The 24,725-nt window shown below is 37.7% G+C and overlaps 1 protein-coding gene across 1 annotated transcript in view; it reads right to left on the bottom strand.

Moving 5' to 3' along the window:
* LOC128662501 (protein tyrosine phosphatase domain-containing protein 1-like) overlaps positions 1 to 24,725 on the bottom strand; it is a 292,909-nt gene that overhangs the window by 144,086 nt on the left and 124,098 nt on the right. Inside the window, exon 7 of the mRNA XM_053716280.1 lies at positions 20,053 to 20,169. Coding sequence (XP_053572255.1) covers positions 20,053 to 20,169 — 117 coding nt within the window. The remainder of the gene's footprint in view (positions 1 to 20,052; positions 20,170 to 24,725) is intronic.

The raw sequence follows: 24,725 nt of genomic DNA, 5'->3' as shown, positions 1-24,725 counted from the left end.
AGCAGGCCAGCAAGTACCAGACAGGAACAGGCCAGCAAGTAAACCGACAGGGGCAGGCCAGCAAGTAACTGACAGGAGGCAGGCAGCAAAGTACCAGACAGGAGTAGGCCAGCAACAAACCGACAGGAGCAGGCCGGCAAGTACAAGGAACAGAGCAGGCCAGCAAGTACCAGGAAGGAGCAGGCCAGCAAGTACCAGACAGGAGCAGGCCAGCAAGTAAACGAGAGGAGCAGGCCAGCAAGTAACAAACAGGAGCAGGCCAGCAAGTACCAGACAGGAGCAGACCAGCAAGTACCAGACAGGAGCAGACCAGCAAGTATCAGACAAGAGCAGGCCAGCAAGTACCAGACAGGAGCAGGGCCGGGCAAGGGTAACCGACAGGAGCAGGCCAGCAAAGTAACCGTCAGGAGCAGGCCAGCAAAGTAACCGACAGGAGCAGGCCAGCAAGTACCAGAAAGTAGCAGGGGAGCAAGTACCAGACAAGAGCAGGCCAGCAAGTACCAGACAGCAGCAGGGCCAGCAAGTAACCGACAGGAGCAGACCAGCAAGTAACAGACAGGAGTGAACCAGTAAGTACCCAGACAGAGCAGGCCAGCAAGTACCAGACAGGAGCAGGCCAGCAAGTACCAGACAGGAGCAGGCCAGCAACTACCAGACAGGAGCAGGCCAGCAAGTAACTGACAGTAGCAGGCCAGCAAGTACCAGGACAGGAGCAGGCCAGGAGAGTACCAGACAGGAGCACGCCAGCAAGTAAATGACAGGAGCAGGCCAGCAAGTACCAGGACAGGAGCAGTCCAGCAAGTACCAGACAGGAGCAGACCAGCAAGTACCATACAGGAGCAGGCCAGCAAGTACCAGACAGGAGTAGCCAGCAAGTACCAGGCAGGAGCAGGCCTGCAAGTAACAGACAGGAGCAGACCAGCAAGTACCAGACAGGAGCAGCCAGCAAATACCAGACAAGAGCAGGCCACCAGTACCAGACCGGAGCAGGCCAGCAAATAACCAACAGGAGCAGGCCAGCAAATAACCGACAGGAGCAGGCCAGCAAGAAAACCGACAGGAGCAGGCCAGCAAGTAACCGACAGGAATAGGCCAGCAAGTACCAGACAGGAGCAGGCCAGCAAGTACCAGACAGAAGCAGGCCAGCAAGTAATAGATAGAAGCAGGCAGCAAGTACCAGACAGGAAAAGGCCAGCAAGTACCAGACAGGAGCAGGCCAGAAAGTAACTGACAGGAGCAGGCCAGCAAGTAACCGACAGGAGCAGGCCATCAAGTAACCGACAGGAGCAGGCCAGCAAGTATCAGACAGGAGCAGGCCAGCAAGTAACCAGACAGGAGCAGGCCAGCAAGTAACTGACAGGAGCAGTCCAGCAAGTACCAGACAGGAGCATGCCAACAAGTACCAGTCAGGAGCAGGCCAGCAAGTACCAGACAGGAGCAGGCCAGCAAGTACCAGACAGGAGCAGGCCAGCAAGTACCAGACAGGAGCAGGCCAGCAAGTAAACAGAGAGGAGCAGGCCAGCAAGTACCACACAGCGAGCAGGCCAGCAAGTACCAGACATGAGCAGGCCAGCAAGTAACCAACAGGAGCAGGCCAGCAAGTAACTAACAGTAGCAGGCCAGCAAGTAATCAACAGGAGCAGGCCAGCAAGTACCAGATAGGAGCAGGCCAGCAAGTACCAGACAGGAGCAGGCCAGCAAGCAGTTGGAAACTTGTGATTTCAGAGGGTGTGGGTAGGAAACCTAATATAACTGCACAATGCATTTTACATGATGTAGAGACAGAGGGATATTAACATTAGTCACATTTTTTATCTAATTTTATTCTTCTGTCACATGACATAACCAATTCAAAGAGTCTATATTGGTCTGGATAATAATATGGATTAATAAAATTATCAACAACCTCAATCAAAAGATGTGACCCGAAACGATAACTAGTATGTTAGGTGATATAAATCTCTAGTATTGTTATCCTTATCTCTCTGTGACACTTGTCATTACCTCCCTATGACACTTGCTATTACCTACCTGTGACACTTGTCCTTACCTCCCTGTGGCACTAGTCATTACCGCTCTGTGACACTAGTCATTACCTCCTGTGACACTAGTCATTACCTCTCTGTAACACTTGTCACTACCTCCCTGTGACACTAGACATTACCTACCTGTAACATTTGTCATTTCCTACCTATGACACTAGTCATTACCTCCCTGTGACACTAGACATTACCTTCCTGTGACACTTGTCATTACCTTCCCTTTGACACTTGTCATTACCTCCCTGTGACACAAGTCATTACATACCTGTGATACTTGTCATCACCTACCTGTGACACTTGTCATTACCTCCCTTTGACACTTGGTCATTACCTCCCTGTGACACCAAGTCATTACAATACCTGTGATACTTGTCATCACCTACCTGTGACACTTGTCATTACCTATCTGTGACACTTGTCATTACCTCCCTGTGACACTTGTCATTATCTCCCTGTGACACTTGTCATTACCTCCTTGTGAAACTTGTCATTATCTCCCTGTGACACTTGTCATTACCTCCCTGTGACATATGTCATTACCTCCCAGTGACACTTATCATTACCTCCCTGTGACACTTGTTATTACCTCCTTGTGCACTTGTCATTACCTCCTTGTGACACTTGTCATTATCTCCCTGTCATTACCTCCTTGTGACACTTGTCATTATCTCCCTGTGATACTTGTCATAAACTCACTGTGACACTTGTCATTATCTCCCCATGACTCTTGTCTTTATCTCACTGTGACACTTGTCATTACCTCAAAAAAATAGGAATACGAGGAGCACTGTTGCTTTGAGTTAAACTTAACTTTTATTGAGTAGTGTGTACAATTCTCACATAGTGATAATCCTTAGCGGGTAAAAACAGAATAACAAGAAACAGGCTTAAAACGGCCTTTGACACTTGTCATTACCTCCCTGTGGACACTTGTCATTTATATCACTGTGGACTCTTGGCATTAAATCTCTTTGACAAACTGTCTTATCTTCCTGTGACACTTGCCATTACCTACCTGTGAAATATGTCGATTACCTCCCTGTGACACTTGTCATTACCTCACCTGCGACACTTGTCATTATCCTCCCTGTGATACTTCTCTTTATCTCCCTATGACACGTCTCATTATCTCCCTGTGACACTTGCCATTATCTTCCTGTGACACTTGCCATTACCTACCTGTGACACTTGTCAATTATATCACTGTGACTCTTGGCATTAAATCTCTTTGACCACCTGTCATTATCTTCCCTGTGACACTTGCCATTACCTCCCTGTGAACACTTGTCATTATCTTCCTGTGACACGTCTCATTATCTCCCTGTGACACGTCTCATTACCTCCCTGTGACACGTCTCATTTATCTCCCTTGACACTTGCCATTATCTCCCTGTGACACTGGTCATTATCTCCATTTGACACTTGTCATTACCCCCCTGTGACACTTGTCATTATATCACTGTGACTCTTGGCATTAAATCTCTTTGACACCTGTCATTATCTTCCTGTGACCACTTGTCATTAAATCTCTTTGACACCTGTCATTATCTTCCTGTGACACTTGTCATTACCTCCCTGTGACACTTGTCATTATATCACTGTGACTCTTGGCATTAAATCTCTTTGGACACCTGTCATTATCTTCCTGTGACACTTGTCATTACCTTCCTGTGACACTTGTCATTATATCACTGTGACTCTTGGCATTAAATCTCTTTGACACCTGTCATTATCTTCCCTGTGACACTTGTCATTAAATCTCTTTGACACCTGTCATTATCTTCCTGTGACACTTGTCATTACCTCCCTGTGACACTTGTCATATATCACTGTGACTCTTGGCATTAAATCTCTTTGACACCTGTCATTATCTTCCTGTGACACTTGCCATTACCTACCTGTGAAATATGTCATTACCTCCCTGTGACACTTGTCATTACCTCACTGCGACCACTTGTCATTATCTCCCTGTGATACTTCTCTTTATCTCCCTATGACACGTCTCACTATCTCCCTGTGACACTTGCCATTATCTCCCTGTGACACTGGTCATTATCTCCCTTTGACACTTGTCATTACCCCCCTGTGACTCTTGTCATTACCTCCCTGTGATACTTGTGATTAACTCCCTGTGACATTTGTTATTACCTCCATGTGACACTTGTCATTATCTCCCCATGACTCTTGTCATTATCTCACTGTGAAACTTGTCATTACCTCCGTGTGACACTTGTCTTTACCTCACTGTGACACTTGTCATTATCTCAGTGGGACACTTGTCCATTACCTCCCTGTGACACTTGTGATTATGTCCCTGTGACACTTGTCATTATCTCGCTGTGGCACTTGTCATTTTCTCACTGTGACACTTGTCATTACCTCCCTGTGACACCTGTCATTACCTCCCTGTGACACTTGTCATTATCTCCCTGTAACACTTGTAATTACATCCCTGTGACACTTGTCATTATCTCAGTGTGACACTTGTCATTACATCCCTGTGACCATCCCTGTGACACTTGTTACCTACCTCATACACTCATATCTTTAACTCCTATGGCACACAATATTTTTCCCTGAGGATTAAAGGGACATTGTTAATATGAGTGTAACTGTACTGTGTAATGTATATTTATTAGACAGTGTTAATATGAGTGCAACTGTACTGTGTAATATTTATTTATTAGACAGTGTTATTATGAGTGTAACTGTACTGTGTAATGTATATTTATCAGACAGTGTTAATATGAGTGTAACTGTACTGTGTAATGTATATTTATTAGACAGTGTTATTATGTGTGTAACTGTACTGTGTAATGTATATTTATTAGACAGTGTTATTATGTGTGTAACTGTACTGTGTAATGTATATTTATTAGACAGTGTTATTATGAGTGTAACTGTACTATGTAATGTATATTTATCAGACAGTGTTAATATGAGTGTAACTGTACTGTGTAATGTATATTTATTAGATAGTGTTATTATGTGTGTAACTGTACTGTGTAATGTATATTTATTAGACAGTGTTATTATGTGTGTAACTGTACTATGTAATGTATATTTATTAGACAGTGTTATTATGTGTGTAACTGTACTGTGTAATGTATATTTATTAGATAGTGTTATTATGTGTGTAACTGTACTGTGTAATGTATATTTATTAGACAGTGTTATTATGTGTGTAACTGTACTGTGTAATGTATATTTATTAGACAGTGTTATTATGAGTGTAACTGTACTGTGTAATGTATATTTATCAGACAGTGTTAATATGAGTGTAACTGTACTGTGTAATGTATATTTATTAGATAGTGTTATTATGAGTGTAACTGTACTGTGTAATATATATTTATTAGACAGTGTTATTAAAAGTGTAACTGTACTGTGTAATGTATATTTATTAGACATTGTTAATATGAGTGTAACTGTACTGTGTAATGTATATTTATTAGACAGTGTTAATATGAGTGCAACTGTACTGTGTAATGTATATTTATTAGACAGTGTTATTATGTGTGTAACTGTACTGTGTAATGTATATATTATCAGACAGTGTTAATATGAGTGTAACTGTACTGTGTAATGTATATTTATTAGATAGTGTTATTATGAGTGTAACTGTACTGAGTAATGTATATTTATTAGACAGTGTTATTATGAGTGTAACTGTACTGTGTAAATGTATATTTTATCAGACAGTGTTAATATGAGTGTAACTGTACTGTGCAATGTATATTTATTAGATAGTGTTATTATGAGTGTAACTGTACTGTGTAATATATATTTATTAGACAGTGTTATTAAAAGTGTAACTGTACTGTGTAATGTATATTTATTAGACAGTGTTAATATGAGTGTAACTGTACTGTGTAATGTATATTTATTAGACATTGTTAATATGAGTGTAACTGTACTGTGTAATGTATATTTATTAGACAGTGTTAATATGAGTGTAACTGTACTGTGTAATGTATATTTATTAGATGGTGTTATTATGAGTGTAACTGTACTGTGTAATGTATATATATTAGACAGTGTTCTTATGTGTGTAACTGTACTGTGTAATGTATATTTATTAGAGATTGTTAATATGAGTGTAACTGTACTGTGTAATGTATATTTATTAGACAGTGTTAATATGAGTGCAACTGTACTGTGTAATGTATATTTATTAGATAGTGTTATTATGAGTGTAACTGTACTGTGTATGTATATTTATTAGACAGTGTTAATATGAGTGTAACTGTACTGTGTAATGTACATTTATTAGATGGTGTTATTATGTGTGTAATTGTACTGTGTAATGTATATTTATCAGACAGTGTTAATATGAGTGTAACTGTACTGTGTAATGTATATTTATTAGATAGTGATATTATGAGTGCAACTGTACTGTGTAATCTATGTATATTAGATAGTGATATTATGTGTGTAACTGTACTGTGTAATGTATATTTATTAGACAGTGTTAATGTGAGTGCAACTGTACTGTGTAATGTATATTTATTAGATAGTGTTATTATGAGTGTAACTGTACTGTGTAATATATATTTATTAGACAGTGTTATTAAAAGTGTAACTGTACTGTGTAATGTATATTTATTAGATAGTGTTAATATGAGTGTAACTGTACTGTGTAATGTATATTTATTAGACAGTGTTAATATGAGTGTAACTGTACTGTGTAATGTATATTTATTAGACAGTGTTATTATGTGTGTAACTGTACTGTGTAATGTATATTTATCAGTGTTAATATGAGTGTAACTGTACTGTGTAATGTATATTTATTAGATAGTGTTATTATGAGTGTAACTGTACTGTGTAATGTATATTTATTAGACAGTGTTATTATGAGTGTAACTGTACTGTGTAATGTATATTTATCAGACAGTGTTAATATGAGTGTAACTGTACTGTGTAATGTATATTTATTAGATAGTGTTATTATGAGTGTAACTGTACTGTGTAATATATATTTATTAGACAGTGTTATTAAAAGTGTAACTGTACTGTGTAATGTATATTTATTAGACATTGTTAATATGAGTGTAACTGTACTGTGTAATGTATATTTATTAGATAGTGTTATTATAAGTGTAACTGTACTGTGTAATGTATATTTATTAGACATTGTTAATATGAGTGTAACTGTACTGTGTAATGTATATTTATTAGACAGTGTTAATATGAGTGTAACTGTACTGTGTAATGTATATTTATTAGATGGTGTTATTATGAGTGTAACTGTACTGTGTAATGTATATATATTAGACAGTGTTCTTATGTGTGTAACTGTACTGTGTAATGTATATTTATTAGAGATTGTTAATATGAGTGTAACTGTACTGTGTAATGTATATTTATTAGACAGTGTTAATATGAGTGCAACTGTACTGTGTAATGTATATTTATTAGATAGTGTTATTATGAGTTTAACTGTACTGTGTAATGTATATTTATTAGACAGTGTTAATATGAGTGTAACTGTACTGTGTAATGTACATTTATTAGATGGTGTTATTATGTGTGTAATTGTACTGTGTAATGTATATTTATCAGACAGTGTTAATATGAGTGTAACTGTACTGTGTAATGTATATTTATTAGATAGTGATATTATGAGTGCAACTGTACTGTGTAATCTATGTATATTAGATAGTGATATTATGTGTGTAACTGTACTGTGTAATGTATATTGATTAGACAGTGTTAATGTGAGTGCAACTGTACTGTGTAATGTATATTTATTAGATAGTGTTATTATGAGTGTAACTGTACTGTGTAATGTATGTATATTAGATAGTGTTAATATGAGTATTACTGTACTATGTAATGTATATTTATTAGACAGTGTTAATATGAGTGCAACTGTACTGTGTAATGTATTGTTATTAGACATTGTTAATATGAGTGTAACTGTACTGTGTAATGTATTGTTCTTAGACATTGCTAATATGAGTGTAATGTATATTTATTAGATAGTGTTAATATGAGCGTTACTGTACTATGTAATGTATATTTATTAGACAGTGTTATTATAAGTGTACCTGTATTATGTAATGTATATTTATTAGACAGTGCTAATATGACTGTAACTGTACTGTGTAATGTATATTTATTAGATAGTGTTAATATGAGTGTTACTGTACTGTGTAATGTATATTTATTAGACAGTCTTAATATGAGTGTTACTGTACGGTGTAATGAATATTTATTTATTAGACAGTGTTAATAAGTGTAACTGTACTATGTAATGTATATTTATTAGACAGTGTTAATATGAGTGTTACTGTACTGTGTAATGTATATTTATTAGACAGTGTTGATATGAGTGTTACTGTACTATGTAATGTATATTTATTAGACAGTGTTATTATAAGTGTAACTGTATTATGTAATGTATATTTATTAGACAGTGTTAATATGAGTGTAACTGTACTGTGTAATGTATATTTATTAGATAGTGTTATTATGTGTGTAACTGTACTATGTAATGTATATTTATTAGACAGTGTTATTATAAGTGTAACTGTATTATGTAATGTATATTTATTAGACAGTGTTAATATGAGTTTAACTGTACTGTGTACTGTATATTTATTAGACAGTGTTAAAATGAGTGTAACTGTACTGTGTAATGTATATTTATTAGTGTTATTATGTGTGTAACTTTACTGTGTAATGTAGTGTTATTAGACAGTGTAAATATGAGTGTAACTGTACTGTGTAAAGTATATTTATTAGAAAGTGTTAATATGAGGTTAACTGTACTGTGTAATGTATTTTTAACAGACAGTGTTAATATGAGTACTGTGTAATGTATATTTATTAGAGGGTGTTAATATGAGTGTAACTGTAATGTGTAATGTATATTTATTAGACAGTGTTAATATGAGTTTAACTGTACTGTGTAATGTATATGTTTAGATGGTGTTAATGTGTGTAACTGTACTGTGTAATGTATATATATTAGATGGTGTTATTATGTGTGTAACTGTACTGTGTCATGTATATTTATTAGATGGTGTTAATATGAGTTTAACTGTACTGTGTAATGTATATGTTTAAATGGTGTTATTATGGCCCTGCACTGAATTCTTGCTATTCCCTGCTTTTTCTGTCATTTTGCAACAAATCCCTCTTTTTGGTACGTGAGCTAAGGCCCTGCACTGAATTCTTGCTATTCCCTGCTTTTTCTGTCATTTTGCAACAAATCCCTCTTTTTGGTACGTGAGCTAAGGCCCTGCACTGAATTCTTGCTATTCCCTGCTTTTTTCTGTCATTTTGCAACAAATCCCTCTTTTTGGTACGTGAGCTAAGGCTCTGCACTGAATTCTTGCTATTCCCTGCTTTTTCTGTCATTTTGCAACAAATCCCTCTTTTTGGTACGTGAGCTAAGGCCCTGCACTGAATTCTTGCTATTCCCTGCTTTTTCTGTCATTTTGCAACAAATCCCTCTGTGTGTATGTGTGTGTATACATATATATATATATTGAGCAATTGAATTTAGTCTGTTAAAATTAAGTCCTGCATTTTTTGTAATGATTGTTCCCAATGTCTCAATTCTAATGTCTAGTTAATTGCCATGTGATGCTCACTCCTTATCAATACTTGCTATAACTCTAAAATTTATAGTTCTTTTATGTCACAGTTTTAACCCCCTCCAAATTTTATTGTCTGTTTACTTAACTCGTTTCACCCTGCCCAGATTCTAATATTCCAATTGGCCTTACCAACTGTCTTTGATTAGCAATTAATTAAATTTAGTGGACTCAGCTGACTGCCCTACCTGTATATATTGCAGACTAGCTTGGGGAAGTGCATTGCACAGGGGTGAGTGCATTGGTAACAGGGCTGTGTACTTTTTAACAATAGCATATGGTCACATTTTCCAAGTGAACATTTTATAAGTGAGGCATTAATTTTTAAGAATTATACAAGAATTTCACAAGGATTGGGCAAGGGGCAAGACACAAGGCAAGTACTCTTGTATTACTATGTTTTATGTATATCATTGTATCCTTTTGCAAGTGCTGCTGTAACACTCCTTTTTGCTACCTCTTGTCTCTACAATAAACTACATTACTCAGTTACTCCTTCTCCCTCTCCACCTGCACTGTTCATTAGCCCATCTCTCTTATACTCACCTTACTTTTGTACTCATGAACTCTACTTATTCCTAAATACTCTCTCTCCCCCCTGCACTTCAGTTAAACAACAGTCTCATTACTGCAAATCTGCTTCTCATCTCATGTCACTCTCCTTCTTGCTCATACTAGCTGCTGGCGACATCTCCCCTAATCCTGGTCCCTCACAACCTCCTAACCTTTCACATCCTTGTGTGCCTTTCAATAGACTTCAGAAACTAAACTCTGGTAACCTTAATCACATTCCTCTTACATCTAAAAACCCCTCCCCCTTCACTTGTGCACTCTGGAACTCTCGCTCTGTTTGCAACAAGCTAACTTCTATCCATGATCTCTTTATCTCCCACTCTCTTAACCTTTTGGCTCTTACAGAAACCTGGCTCTCTACTTCAGACACAGCATCCACTGCTGCACTGTCACATGGGGGTCTCCATTTCAGCCACACTCCTAGGTCTGGCAATAGACAAGGAGGTGGTGTCGGTATTTTACTTTCCTCTCGTTGCACCTTCCAACAAATACAGCCCTTCTCTTCACTAACATTTTCTTCATTTGAAGCACACATGATTCGGCTATTCTCTCCCCTCTCTATACGTGTTGCAGTCATATACCTCCCCCCTGGCTCCCCAACTCAATTTTTAGATCACTTTGCTGCCTGGCTTCCTTATTTCCTTTCCTCAGACACCCCTGCCCTCATTCTTGGCGACTTCAACATCCCCCTTAACAATCCCACTGCCCCATCTGCTAAACAACTTCTGCAACTCACTTCCTCTTTCGGTCTGTCACAATGGACTGATTCTCCCACTCACAAAGACGGTCACTCCCTTGACCTGATCTTTAGCTATCGATGCACTCTCTCAAACTTCTCAAACTCCCCTTTTCCTCTTTCTGACCACCATCTCCTTACCTGCAACATATCATCCCTTCCTACAACTCTCCCACCTCCTACTCCTCACACAAAACCTCACAGAACCATTAGGTCTTTAGATCAGCAACAACTTGCTAATTCCCTTCAACCGCTCCTCTCATCCTTCTCCTCCTTTTCCTGCCCTGAACAATCTATCCGCCACTATAATTCCACCCTTATATTCGTCCTTGACAATCTCGCCCCTCTTACCACTGCTAGGAAATCACACACTCATCCCCAGCCCTGGCATACTCCTCTGACACGGTACCTACGCAGATGTTCCCGTACTGCTGAACGGCATTGGAGAAAATCACGGAGTTCAGCTGATTTTCTTCATTACAAATTCATCTTGAACTCCTACTACTCTGCCCTTAATCTCCACAAGCAACACTACTTCTCTACTCTTATCTCTAATCTTTCTTCAAACCCAAAACGTCTGTTCTCCACTTTCAATATTCTCCTCCGCCCTCCTCCACTTCCTCATACAACTTCTCTGTCAGCTCAAGACTTTGCCAGTCACTTCATTAACAAAATTGATTCCATCAGACATGAAATCAGTTCTCAACACAATTCCATTCTCCCCCCCCCCTCAAATACTCTCACTCAACCACAACCCTCATAACCTGAAACTTAGTTCATTCTCCCCTGTTACTGAGGACGAAGTTTCAGCACTTATACTCCGCTCTCACCTCACTACCTGTCCCCTTGACCCTATCCCCTCACAGCTGATTCCCTCTCTCTCTGCTACCCTTACCCCTATACTAACACACATTTTCAACCTCTCCCTCAGCACTGGTACATTTCCCTCATCAATGAAACATGCACTGGTCACACCTATCCTCAAAAAACCTTCCCTTGATCCTACCTCCCCATCCAACTACCGCCCAATTTCTCTCCTCCCTCTTGCTTCAAAGTTTCTCGAAAAACTAGTATATGCACGCCTATCCCATTTCCTTACGTTAAACTCCCTTCTTGACCCGCTGCAATCTGGATTTCGTCCCTATCACTCCACAGAGACAGCTATTGTTAAGGTCACCAACGGCCTACTTACAGCTAAATCAAAAGGCCACTTCTCTCTGCTTATCCTCCTTGATCTGTCCGCAGCCTTTGACACTGTCGACCACCCTCTTTTGCTCCAAACCCTCCAATCCTTCGGCATCTGTGACACAGCCCTTTCGTGGCTCTCTTCCTACCTGTCAAAACGTACCTTCAGTGTAGCCTTCTCTGGGGCCTCCTCTGCCCCGTCACCACTTTCTGTCGGAGTACCGCAAGGCTCTGTCCTCGGTCCCCTTCTCTTCTCAATCTATACGTCATCACTAGGTTCCCTAATTAAGTCCCACGGTTTCCAATATCATTTGTATGCCGATGACACCCAAATCTACTTCTCTGCACCAGAACTATCTCCTTCCTTGCTAACCCATGTCACTAACTGTCTTTCTCACATCTCTTCCTGGATGTCCTCTCACTACCTCAAGCTAAATCTCTCCAAAACTGAGCTCCTCATTTTCCCCCCCTTCTTCCAAAATCTCCACCCCTAATATCTCTATAACTGTCGACAACTCCATCATTACCCCTACCTCGCATGCCCGATGTCTCGGGGTCACATTTGACTCAGATCTTTCCTTCACTCCTCACATTCAGTCCTTGGCTACAGCCTGCCGCTTCCACCTTAAAAACATCTCTAAAATTAGACACTTCCTTACTCAAGACACAACTAAGATTTTAATCCACTCTCTCATTCTTTCCCGCCTTGATTACTGCAACTCTGTCCTCTCTGGTCTCCCCACCTGCCGCCTAGCTCCTTTACAATCCATAATGAATGCCTCTGCCAGACTCATCTTCCTTACACGTCGCTCTTCATCTGCTGCGCCTCTCTGCCAATCCCTTCACTGGCTTCCTCTTGCCTCTAGGATCAAACACAAAACTCTCACTCTTACATACAAAGCCCTCAACTGCTCTGCTCCCCCCTACATCTCAGACCTTGTCTCCAGATACTCTCCCTCCCGTCCCCTTCGCTCTGCTCATGACCTCCTACTCTCCTCCTCTCTTGTCACCTCATCACACTCCCGTTTACAGGACTTCTCCAGACTGGCTCCCATCTTGTGGAACTCTCTGCCTCGCTCCACAAGACTCTCTTCTAGTTTTAAAAGCTTCAAGTGCTCCCTAAAGACTCTACTGTTCAGGGACGCATACAACCTACGCTAACCCTTCCTAATACTAGTTCCTCTCCTCCACTGCAATCCCCTGAACCCTCTTAGCATGTAAGCCTAAAAGTCCAGCTATTTGTAGATCACCTTCTTAAGAGCTGACTACAACAGTGCAACTTTTGGCAGGGCCCTCTACCCTATAATTGTTTTGTTGTACTCCCCCTTTTGTTTATAGCGCTGCGGAATCTGTTGGCGCTCTACAAATAACCGATAATAATAATAATAAAGTATGTAACTGTACTGTGTAATGTATATATATTAGATGGTGTTATTATGTGTGTAACTGTACTGTGTAATGTGTATTTATTAGATAGTGTTATGTGTATAACTGTACTGTGTAAAGTATATTATTAGACAATGTTATCATGTGTGTAACTGTATTGGGTAATGTATATTTATTAGACGGTGTTATTATGAGTGTAACTGTACTGTGTAATGTATATTTATTAGATAGTGTTATTATGTGTAACTGTGCTGTGTAATGCATATTTATTAGATAGTGTTGTTATGTATGTAACTGTACTGTGTAATGTATATTTATTAGACAGTGTTAATATGTGTGTAACTATACTGTGTAATGTATATTTATTAGACGGTGTTATTATGAGTGTAACTGTACTGTGTAATGTATATTTATTAGATGGTGTTATTATGTGTAACTGTGCTGTGTAATGCATATTTATTAGATAGTGTTGTTATGTATGTAACTGTACTGTGTAATGTATATTTATTAGACGGTGTTATTATGAGTGTAACTGTACTGTGTAATGTATATTTATTAGACGGTGTTATTATGAGTGTAACTGTACTGTGTAATGTATATTTATTAGATAGTGTTATTATGTGTGTAACTGTGCTGTGTAATGCATATTTATTAGATAGTGTTGTTATGTATGTAACTGTACTGTGTAATGTATATTTATTAGACGGTGTTATTATGAGTGTAACTGTACTGTGTAATGTATATTTATAAGATAGTGTTATTATGTGTGTAACTGTGCTGTGTAATGCATATTTATTAGATAGTGTTGTTATGTATGTAACTGTACTGTGTAATGTATATTTATTAGATAGTGTTATTATGTGTGTAACTGTGCTGTGTAATGCATATTTATTAGATAGTGTTGTTATATGTGTAACTGTACTGTGTAATGTATATTTATTAGACGGTGTTATTATGAGTGTAACTGTACTGTGTAATGTATATTTATTAGATAGTGTTATTATGTGTGTAACTGTGCTGTGTAATGCATATTTATTAGATAGTGTTGTTATGTATGTAACTGTACTGTGTAATGTATATTTATTAGACGGTGTTATTATAAGTGTAACTGTACTGTGTAATGTATATTTATTAGATGGTGTTAATATGAGTGTTACTGTACTGTGTAATGCATATTTATTAGATAGTGTTGTTATGTATGTAACTGTACTGTGTAATGTATATTTATTAGACAGTGTAATGTGTGTAACTGTACTGTGTAATCTGTATTTATTACACGATGTTATTATGAGTGTAACTGTACTGTGTAATCTATATTTAATAGATGGTGTTAATATGAGTGTAACTGTACTGTGTAATGTATATTTATTAGATAGTGTTATTATTTGTGTTACTGTACTGTGTAATGTATATTTATTAGATGGTGTTATTATGAGTGTAACTGTACTGTGTAATGTATATTTATTAGACAGTGTTATGTGTGCAACTGTACTGTGTAATGTATATTGATTAGACAGTGTTATGTGTGTAACTGTACTGAGTAATGTATATTTATTAGACGGTGTTATTATGAGTGTAACTGTACTGTGTAATGTATATTTATTAGACAGTTTTATTATGTGTGTAACTGTACTGTGTAATGTATATCTATTAAACAGTGTTAATATGAGTGTAACTGTACTGTGTAATGTATATTTATTAGACGGTGTTATTATGTGTGTAACTGTACTGTGTAATGTATATTTATTAGACAGGGTTATTATGAGTGCAACTGTACTGTGTAATGTATATTTATTAGACAGTGTTATTATGAGTGTAACTGTACTGTGTAATGTATATTTATTAGACGGGGTTATTATGAGTGCAATTGTACTGTGTAATGTATATTTATTAGACAGTGTTATTATGAGTGTAACTGTACTGTGTAATGTATATTTATTAGACGGGGTTATTATGAGTGCAACTGTACTGTGTAATGTATATTTATAAGATAGTGTTATTATGTGTGTAACTGTGCTGTGTAATGCATATTTATTAGATAGTGTTGTTATGTATGTAACTGTACTGTATAATGTATATTTATTAGATAGTGTTATTATGTGTGTAACTGTGCTGTATAATGCATATTTATTAGATAGTGTTGTTATGTGTGTAACTGTACTGTGTAATGTATATTTATTAGACGGTGTTATTATGAGTGTAACTGTACTGTGTAATGTATATTTATTAGATAGTGTTATTATGTGTGTAACTGTGCTGTGTAATGCATATTTATTAGATAGTGTTGTTATGTATGTAACTGTACTGTGTAATGTATATTTATTAGACGGTGTTATTATGAGTGTAACTGTACTGTGTAATGTATATTTATTAGATAGTGTTATTATGTGTGTAACTGTGCTGTGTAATGCATATTTATTAGATAGTGTTGTTATGTATGTAACTGTACTGTGTAATGTATATTTATTAGATAGTGTTATTATGTGTGTAACTGTGCTGTGTAATGCATATTTATTAGATAGTGTTGTTATGTGTGTAACTGTACTGTGTAATGTATATTTATTAGACGGTGTTATTATAAGTGTAACTGTACTGTGTAATGTATATTTATTAGATGGTGTTAATATGAGTGTTACTGTACTGTGTAATGCATATTTATTAGATAGTGTTGTTATGTATGTAACTGTACTGTGTAATGTATATTTATTAGACAGTGTAATGTGTGTAACTGTACTGTGTAATCTGTATTTATTAAACGATGTTATTATGAGTGTAACTGTACTGTGTAATCTATATTTAATAGATGGTGTTAATATGAGTGTAACTGTACTGTGTAATGTATATTTATTAGATAGTGTTATTATGTGTGTTACTGTACTGTGTAATGTATATTTATTAGATGGTGTTATTATGAGTGTAACTGTACTGTGTAATGTACATTTATTAGACAGTGTTATGTGTGTAACTGTACTGAGTAATGTATATTTATTAGACGGTGTTATTATGAGTGTAACTGTACTGTGTAATGCATATTTATTAGACAGTTTTATTATGTGTGTAACTGTACTGTGTAATGTATATCTATTAAACAGTGTTAATATGAGTGTAACTGTACTGTGTAATGTATATTTATTAGACGGTGTTATTATGTGTGTAACTGTACTGTGTAATGTATATTTATTAGACGGGGTTATTATGAGTGCAACTGTACTGTGTAATGTATATTTATTAGACAGTGTTATTATGAGTGTAACTGTACTGTGTAATGTATATTTATTAGACGGGGTTATTATGAGTGCAACTGTACTGTGTAATGTATATTTATTAGACAGTGTTATTATGAGTGTAACTGTACTGTGTAATGTATATTTATTAGACGGGGTTATTATGAGTGCAACTGTACTGTGTAATGTATATTTATTAGACAGTGTTATTATGAGTGTTACTGTACTGTGTAATGTATATTTATTAGACAGTGTTAATATGAGTGTAACTGTACTGTGTAATGTATATTTATTAGATAGTGTTGTTATGTGTGTAACTGTACTGTGTAATGTACATTTATTAGATAGTGTTATTATGTGTGTAACTGTGCTGTGTAATTCATATTTATTAGATAGTGTTGTTATGTGTGTAACTGTACTGTGTAATATATATTTATTAGACAGTGTTATTATGAGTGTAACTGTACTGAGTAATGTATATTTATTAGACAGTGTTATTATGAGTGTAACTGTACTGTGCAATGTATATTTATTAGACAGTGTTATTATGAGTGTAACTGTACTGTGCAATGTATATTTATTAGATAGTGTTATTATGAGTGTAACTGTACTGTGTAATGTATATTTATTAGATAGTGTTATTATGAGTGTAACTGTACTGTGTAATGTATATTTATTAGACGGGGTTATTATGAGTGCAACTGTACTGTGTAATGTATATTTATTAGACGGTGTTATTATGTGTGTAACTGTACTGTGTAATGTATATTTATTAGACAGTGTTATTATGAGTGTAACTGTACTGTGTAATGTATATTTATTAGACGGGATTATTATGAGTGCAACTGTACTGTGTAATGTATATTTATTAGACAGTGTTATTATGAGTGTTACTGTGCTGTGTAATGTATATTTATTAGACAGTGTTAATATGAGTGTAACTGTATTGTGTAATGTATATTTATTAGACAGTGTTAATATGAGTGTAACTGTACTGTGTAATGTATATTTATTAGATAGTGTTGTTATGTGTGTAACTGTACTGTGTAATGTATATTTATTAGATAGTGTTATTATAAGTGTAACTGTACTGTGTAATGTATATTTATTAGACGGTGTTATTATGAGTGTAACTGTACTGTGTAATGTATATTTATTAGACAGTGTTAATATGAGTGCAACTGTACTGTGTAATGTATATTTATTAGATAGTGTTATTATGAGTGTAACTGTACTGTGTAATGTATATTTATTAGACAGTGTTATTATAAGTGTAACTGTACTGTGTAATGTATATTTATTAGATAGTGTTATTATAAGTGTAAATGTACTGTGTAATGTATATTTATTAGATAGTGTTATTATGAGTGTAACTGTACTGTGTAATGTATATTTATTAGACAGGGTTATTATGAGTGCAACTGTACTGTGTAATGTATATTTATTAGACAGTGTTATTATGAGTGTAACTGTACTGTGTAATGTATATTTATTAGACGGGGTTATTATGAGTGCAACTGTACTGTGTAATGTATATTTATTAGACAGTGTTATTATGAGTGTTACTGTACTGTGTAATGTATATTTATTAGACAGTGTTAATATGAGTGTAACTGTATTGTGTAATGTATATTTATTAGACAGTGTTATTATGAGTGTAACTGTACTGTGTAATGTATATTTATTAGATAGTGTTGTTATGTGTGTAACTGTACTGTGTAATGTATATTTATTAGATAGTGTTATTATGTGTGTAACTGTGCTGTGTAATGCATATTTATTAGATAGTGTTGTTATGTGTGTAACTGTACTGTGTAATGTATATTTATTAGACAGTGTTATTATGAGTGTAACTGTACTGTGCAATGTATATTTATTAGACAGTGTTATTATGAGTGTAACTGTACTGTGCAATGTATATTTATTAGACAGTGTTATTTTGAGTGTAACTGTACTGTGTAATGTATATTTATTAGATAGTGTTATTATAAGTGTAACTGTACTGTGTAATGTATATTTATTAGATAGTGTTATTATAAGTGTAAATGTACTGTGTAATGTATATTTATTAGATAGTGTTATTATAAGTGTAACTGTACTGTGTAATGTATATTTATTAGATAGTGTTATTATAAGTGTAACTGTACTGTGTAATGTATATTTATTAGACGGTGTTATTATGAGTGTAACTGTACTGTGTAATTTATATTTATTAGACAGTGTTAATATGAGTGCAACTGTACTGTGTAATGTATATTTATTAGATAGTGTTATTATGAGTGTAACTGTACTGTGTAATGTATATTTATTAGACAGTGTTATTATAAGTGTAACTGTACTGTGTAATGTATATTTATTAGACAGTGTTATTATGAGTGTAACTGTACTGTGTAATGTATATTTATTAGACAGTGTTAATATGAGTGTAACTGTACTGTGTAATGTATATTTATTATACAGTTTTATTATGTGTGTAACTGTACTGTGTAATGTATATTTATTAGATAGTGTTAATATGAGTGTAGCTGTAACATTTTTTATTTGTCTAGTACAATTTTTGTAAAGCACTTCCTTTTACGCAAACTCTGAAGTGGCACTAACCAGATGTGCGTTAAATTCTATTGCACTCAAGCAAACACGCTTAAGTTCAACTCCTAATACTCGTGCTATTTCTGTTGCATGCAAATACCTCATGTTGCTTGCGCACAACCGTTAGAGCGCCACTCATAATATAGCCCTGTATTATAGTCATTATATTTCACCACTTTGACCTCTCTCACCAGCCAAGAAAAGACTGACATAAGGACAGCTTGGAATAGAGTTTAGGAATAAACTTCTTTAGGCCGGTATGGTCAGGTTTGTCATGGCCATAAGCTCTCATTGACTGTGCTCAGTTGCATAAGAAGAAAGGAGAGTGTATAAGAAGGGTAGCGCATTACCTGCTCCTGTCTTTAGATGTTTCATTACATGAATAAAGTTTCAGACTATGGTGGATACCTGTTGTGCTGTTGTCTTTCATGCTCGGACATTAGTTTAGCAGATAACTACAATGCATGGAAATGTCCCCTCATATTTGTTTTTGGCAACAGGGTGGCAGTCTTGTGTTAGGATGCAGTAGGTTGTCATCAACTTGATGTTCTATTTCTCAGTGCTGACAAAACCTTGTGTCTGACAGATGTGGCTTTGTCACTATTTATAATATCATTCATATGATTACAGCTCATTATAGAGAGTAGAATTACATAACTATATAGACTGAAAGAAACATTTATCAAGGCAGCACACTGGTGAAAACTTACATTTGTTGTGCTGGTATCTGTTCTCCTCTCTATGTCTTCTGACAGTTTGCCCTCTACCCTTGGTGTGGTCATGTGAACAGGATCCAGGTGACACAACACATTACTGGCAGCCTCTGCCTAAAAAGACAACCATATGTGACTGATAGGTAAGTGTTTTTTCATATAGGTCTGCCCCTTACCTGACACAGTGACAGACAGTAACGGAGCTATGGGACATGTGACCTGACCCTCCCCTGCAGGAGAGACAGTGACACAGACAGGAGGTAGCTATGGGACATGGGGTCTAACCTTCCCCTGCAAAGTGACACAGTGACACAGACAGGAGGGAACTATAGGACATGGGGTCTGTCCTTCCCCTGCGAGGTGACAGTCAAGTGGGAGCTATGGAACATGGGGTTTATCCTTCCCCTACAAGGTGACAGTCAGGAGGGAGCTATGGAACATGGGGTGTGTTCCTCTACTTTAAGCTGACACAGTGACAGACAGGAGGGCGCTATGAAACATGGGGTCTGTCCTTCCCCTACAAGATGACAGTCAGGAGGGAGCTATGGGACATGGGTTCTGACATTTCCCTACAAGGTGACAGTCAGGAGGGAGCTATGGAACATGAGGTCTGTCCTTCCCCTACAAAGTTTAGCCATACCCCTAGGCCAGGTTGGAGACATGGTGGCGGTGTTGGAATCTTGCTGTCCCCTTCCTGCCTCCACTCTCATTTCTCTCCTTTCCCTCCTTTGAAGCTGACTGTCATCGCCTGTTCTCCCCCCTCCCTCTCAGAGTTGCAGTTATCTATCGCACTCCTGGACCAACTTCCCTTCATCTCTCCAAATATATATATACCTGCTCTAATTCTGGGGGACTTCAACATCCCTATTGATAACTTATCTGCCCCTGCTGCCTCTCAACTTCTTTCACTCACATCCTACTTTGGTCTCTCACAATCCCCCCTATTCCCTACTCACCATGACAGACACAATATTGACGTAGGGATAAATCAGACAAGAAAATATAAACACAGGGTAATATAAAAAGAAATCTCACCCCAAACCACAAAGGTTAACATACAACAAGATAGCCAAGGGATCGGTTGCAGCTGATTTACCAGAGGTGTCCTTTGAGCCGCCCCGGAGCAGGGTAGAATCCAACAAATATCTGTGAGAAAAATAAAGCGCAACCAGAATCAAGTGTAGGTAATTAAAAATGAGTACACAACACTACTGTATTGCGCTTACAATGTTCACAGTCTTTATTGCATATCGATTAATCCCAACGAGCCTTCTAACAAGATGAAGGATAATACAAAGTAATACTAATGAAAGTTATAACCAAAAGGCACCCTGTGAGTCTATCACTCATTTAAAATCCTCTTCCAGCGATTCTCAATGTCCAACGCTCACAGCGTACGCCTTCACGTTCCGCGTGTGACTCTAGCCTGTAGCGTGAATCTCAAAAGCTGGGCTGAGAGGTGAAAGCAGTACGGGTCCTCAGATGTACCAATAGTAGTCTCAACATGTTTCTACCGCAACCGTGCGGTCTTTCTCAAGAGCCTTTTGATTTTAACTTTTATTAGTATTATCCTTTATCTTGTTAGAAGGCTCGTTGGGATTAATCGATATGCAATAAACACTGTCAACATTGTAAGCGCAATACAGTAGTGTTGTGTACTCATTTTTAATTACCTACACTTGATTCTGGTTGCACTTTATTTTTCTCACAGATATATATTGACCTGGTATTTTCCTACCTCTGCTCTTCATCTGACGTCACCTGTCACCCTTTTACCATTTCAGACTACCACTTGCTCACCTATAATCTCAATGTATCAGCTAAACCCACTTCTCCATCTTGCCAACGCACCTGTAGAAATCTGCACGCTGTGGATCCGCTCCAATTTCCAAAACTTATTCAACATCTCCTCCTTCACATTTCAACCTGCCCTGATCTTGCTACAGCCTATACTCTCTCCTCTTCACTAGACACTCTTGCTCCTCCATAACTATGCAAAACCCCACACCGTCAGTTAAGCCCTGGCACTCTCAGCAAACACGCTACCTGTAAAAATATTAATTCTTTGTTCATACATATCTGCCCTTCACTTAGACAAACAATTATAGGGATAGGCAAGGTGTCCGTACACGGACACTGGTGTCCGTGACTAGCCCTTGCAGTGTCCGCCACAACCTTAGTATATGTTTTGATTGAATAATAGGAATTAAAAAAAATATGTAGTGTGAATAAAGTTAGTGGTTTGTCAAGAGACTGCTAGCGATATTGAGTGATAAGTTATGGAATAACTAAAGCCTGAGTGAAATACTGAATGTGTATCTGCATCTGTATAATAACACCCAGCACTATACAAAGACACAGTAGTGACACTGGCACATGGGTATAGCCAGACAAGGGCTGGTTATAGGATCAGTGGTATCTGCATCAGTATAATAACACCCAGCTCTATACAAAGACACAGTAGTGACACTGGCACATGGGTATAGCCAGACAAGGGTTGGTTATAGGGTCAGTGGTATCTGCATCTGTATAATAAAACCCAGCACTATACAAAGACCCAGTAGTGACACTGGCACATGGGTATAGCCAGAGGAGGGCTGGTTATAGGATCAGTGGTATCTGCATCTGTATAATAACACCCAGCACTATACAAAGACCCAGTAGTGACACTGGCACATGGGTATAACCAGAGGAGGGCTGGTTATAGAATCAGTGGTATCTGCATCAGTATAATAACACCCAGCACTATATAATGACACAGTAGTGACACTGGCACATGGGTATAGCCAGAGGAGGGCTGGTTATAGAATCAGTGGTATCTGCATCAGTATAATAACACCCAGCACTATATAATGACACAGTAGTGACACTGGCACATGGGTATAGCCAGAGGAGGGCCGGTTATAGAATCAGTGGTATCTGCATCAGTATAATAACACCCAGCACTATATAATGACACAGTAGTGACACTGGCACATGGGTATAGCCAGAGGAGGGCTGGTTATAGAATCAGTGGTATCTGCATCAGTATAATAACACCCAGCACTATATAATGACACAGTAGTGACACTGGCACATGGGTATAGCCAGAGGAGGGCTGGTTATAGGGTCAGTGGTCTCTGCATCAGTATAATAACACCCAGCTCTATATAATGACACAGTAGTGACACTGGCACATGGGTATAACCAGAGGAGGGCTGGTTATAGAATCAGTGGTATCTGCATCAGTATAATAACACCCAGTGCTATATAATGACACAGTAGTGACACTGGCACATGGGTATAGCCAGATGAGGGCTGGTTATAGAATCAGTGGTATCTGCATCAGTATAATAACACCCAGCGCTATATAATTATACAGTAGTGAGACTGGCTCATGGGTATAGCCAGAGGAGGGCTGGTTATAGAATCAGTGGTATCTGCATCAGTATAATAACACCCAGCACTATACAAAGATACAGTAGTGACACTGACTCATGCGTATAGCCAGAGGAGGGCTGGTTATAGGATCAGTGGTATCTGCATCAGTATAATAACACCCAGCACTATATAATGACACAGTACTGACACTGGCACATGGGTATAGCTAGAGGAGGGCTGGTTATAGGATCAGTGGTATCTGCATCAGTATAATAACACCCAGCACTATATAATGACATAGTAGTGACACTGGCTCATGGGTATAGCCAGAGGAGGGCTGGTTATAGGGTCAGTGGTCTCTGCATCAGTATAATAACACCCATCACTATATAATGACACAGTAGTGACACTGGCACATGGGTATAGCCAGAGGAGGGCTGGTTATAGAATCAGTGGTATCTGCATCAGTATAATAACACCCAGCACTATATAATGACACAGTAGTGACACTGGCTCATGGGTATAGTCAGAGGAGGGCTGGTTATAGGATCAGTGGTATCTGCATCAGTATAATAACACCCAGCACTATATAATGACACAGTAGTGACACTGGCACATGGGTATAGCCAGAGGAGGGCTGGTTATAGAATCAGTGGTATCTGCATCAGTATAATAACACCCAGCACTATATAATGACACAGTAGTGACACTGGCACATGGGTATAGCCAGAGGAGGGCTGGTTATAGGATCAGTGGTATCTGCATCAGTATAATAACACCCAGCTCTATATAATGACACAGTAGTGACACTGGCACATGGGTATAGCCAGAGGAGGGCTGGTTATAGGATCAGTGGTATCTGCATCAGTATAATAACACCCAGCACTATATAATGACACAGTAGTGACACTGGCTCATGGGTATAGCCAGAGGAGGGCTGGTTATAGGGTCAGTGGTATCTGCATCAGTATAATAACACCCAGCACTATATAATGACACAGTAGTGACACTGGCACATGGGTATAGCCAGAGGAGGGCTGGTTATAGGATCAGTGGTATTTGCATCAGTATAATAACACCCAGCGCTATATAATGACACAGTAGTGACACTGGCACATGGGTATAGCCAGAGGAGGGCTGGTTATAGGGTCAGTGGTATCTGCATCAGTATAATAACACCCAGCACTATATAATGACACAGTAGTGACACTGGCACATGGGTATAGCCAGAGGAGGGCTGGTTATAGGATCAGTGGTATCTGCATCAGTATAATAACACCCAGCGCTATATAATGACACAGTAGTTACAC

The sequence above is a fragment of the Bombina bombina genome, chromosome 6, assembly GCF_027579735.1.
Source record: "Bombina bombina isolate aBomBom1 chromosome 6, aBomBom1.pri, whole genome shotgun sequence".
In the NCBI taxonomy this organism is placed as follows: Eukaryota; Metazoa; Chordata; class Amphibia; order Anura; family Bombinatoridae; genus Bombina; species Bombina bombina.
Note: the sequence above shows the minus strand (reverse complement) of the source record. Positions and strands in the feature narration are given on the sequence as shown.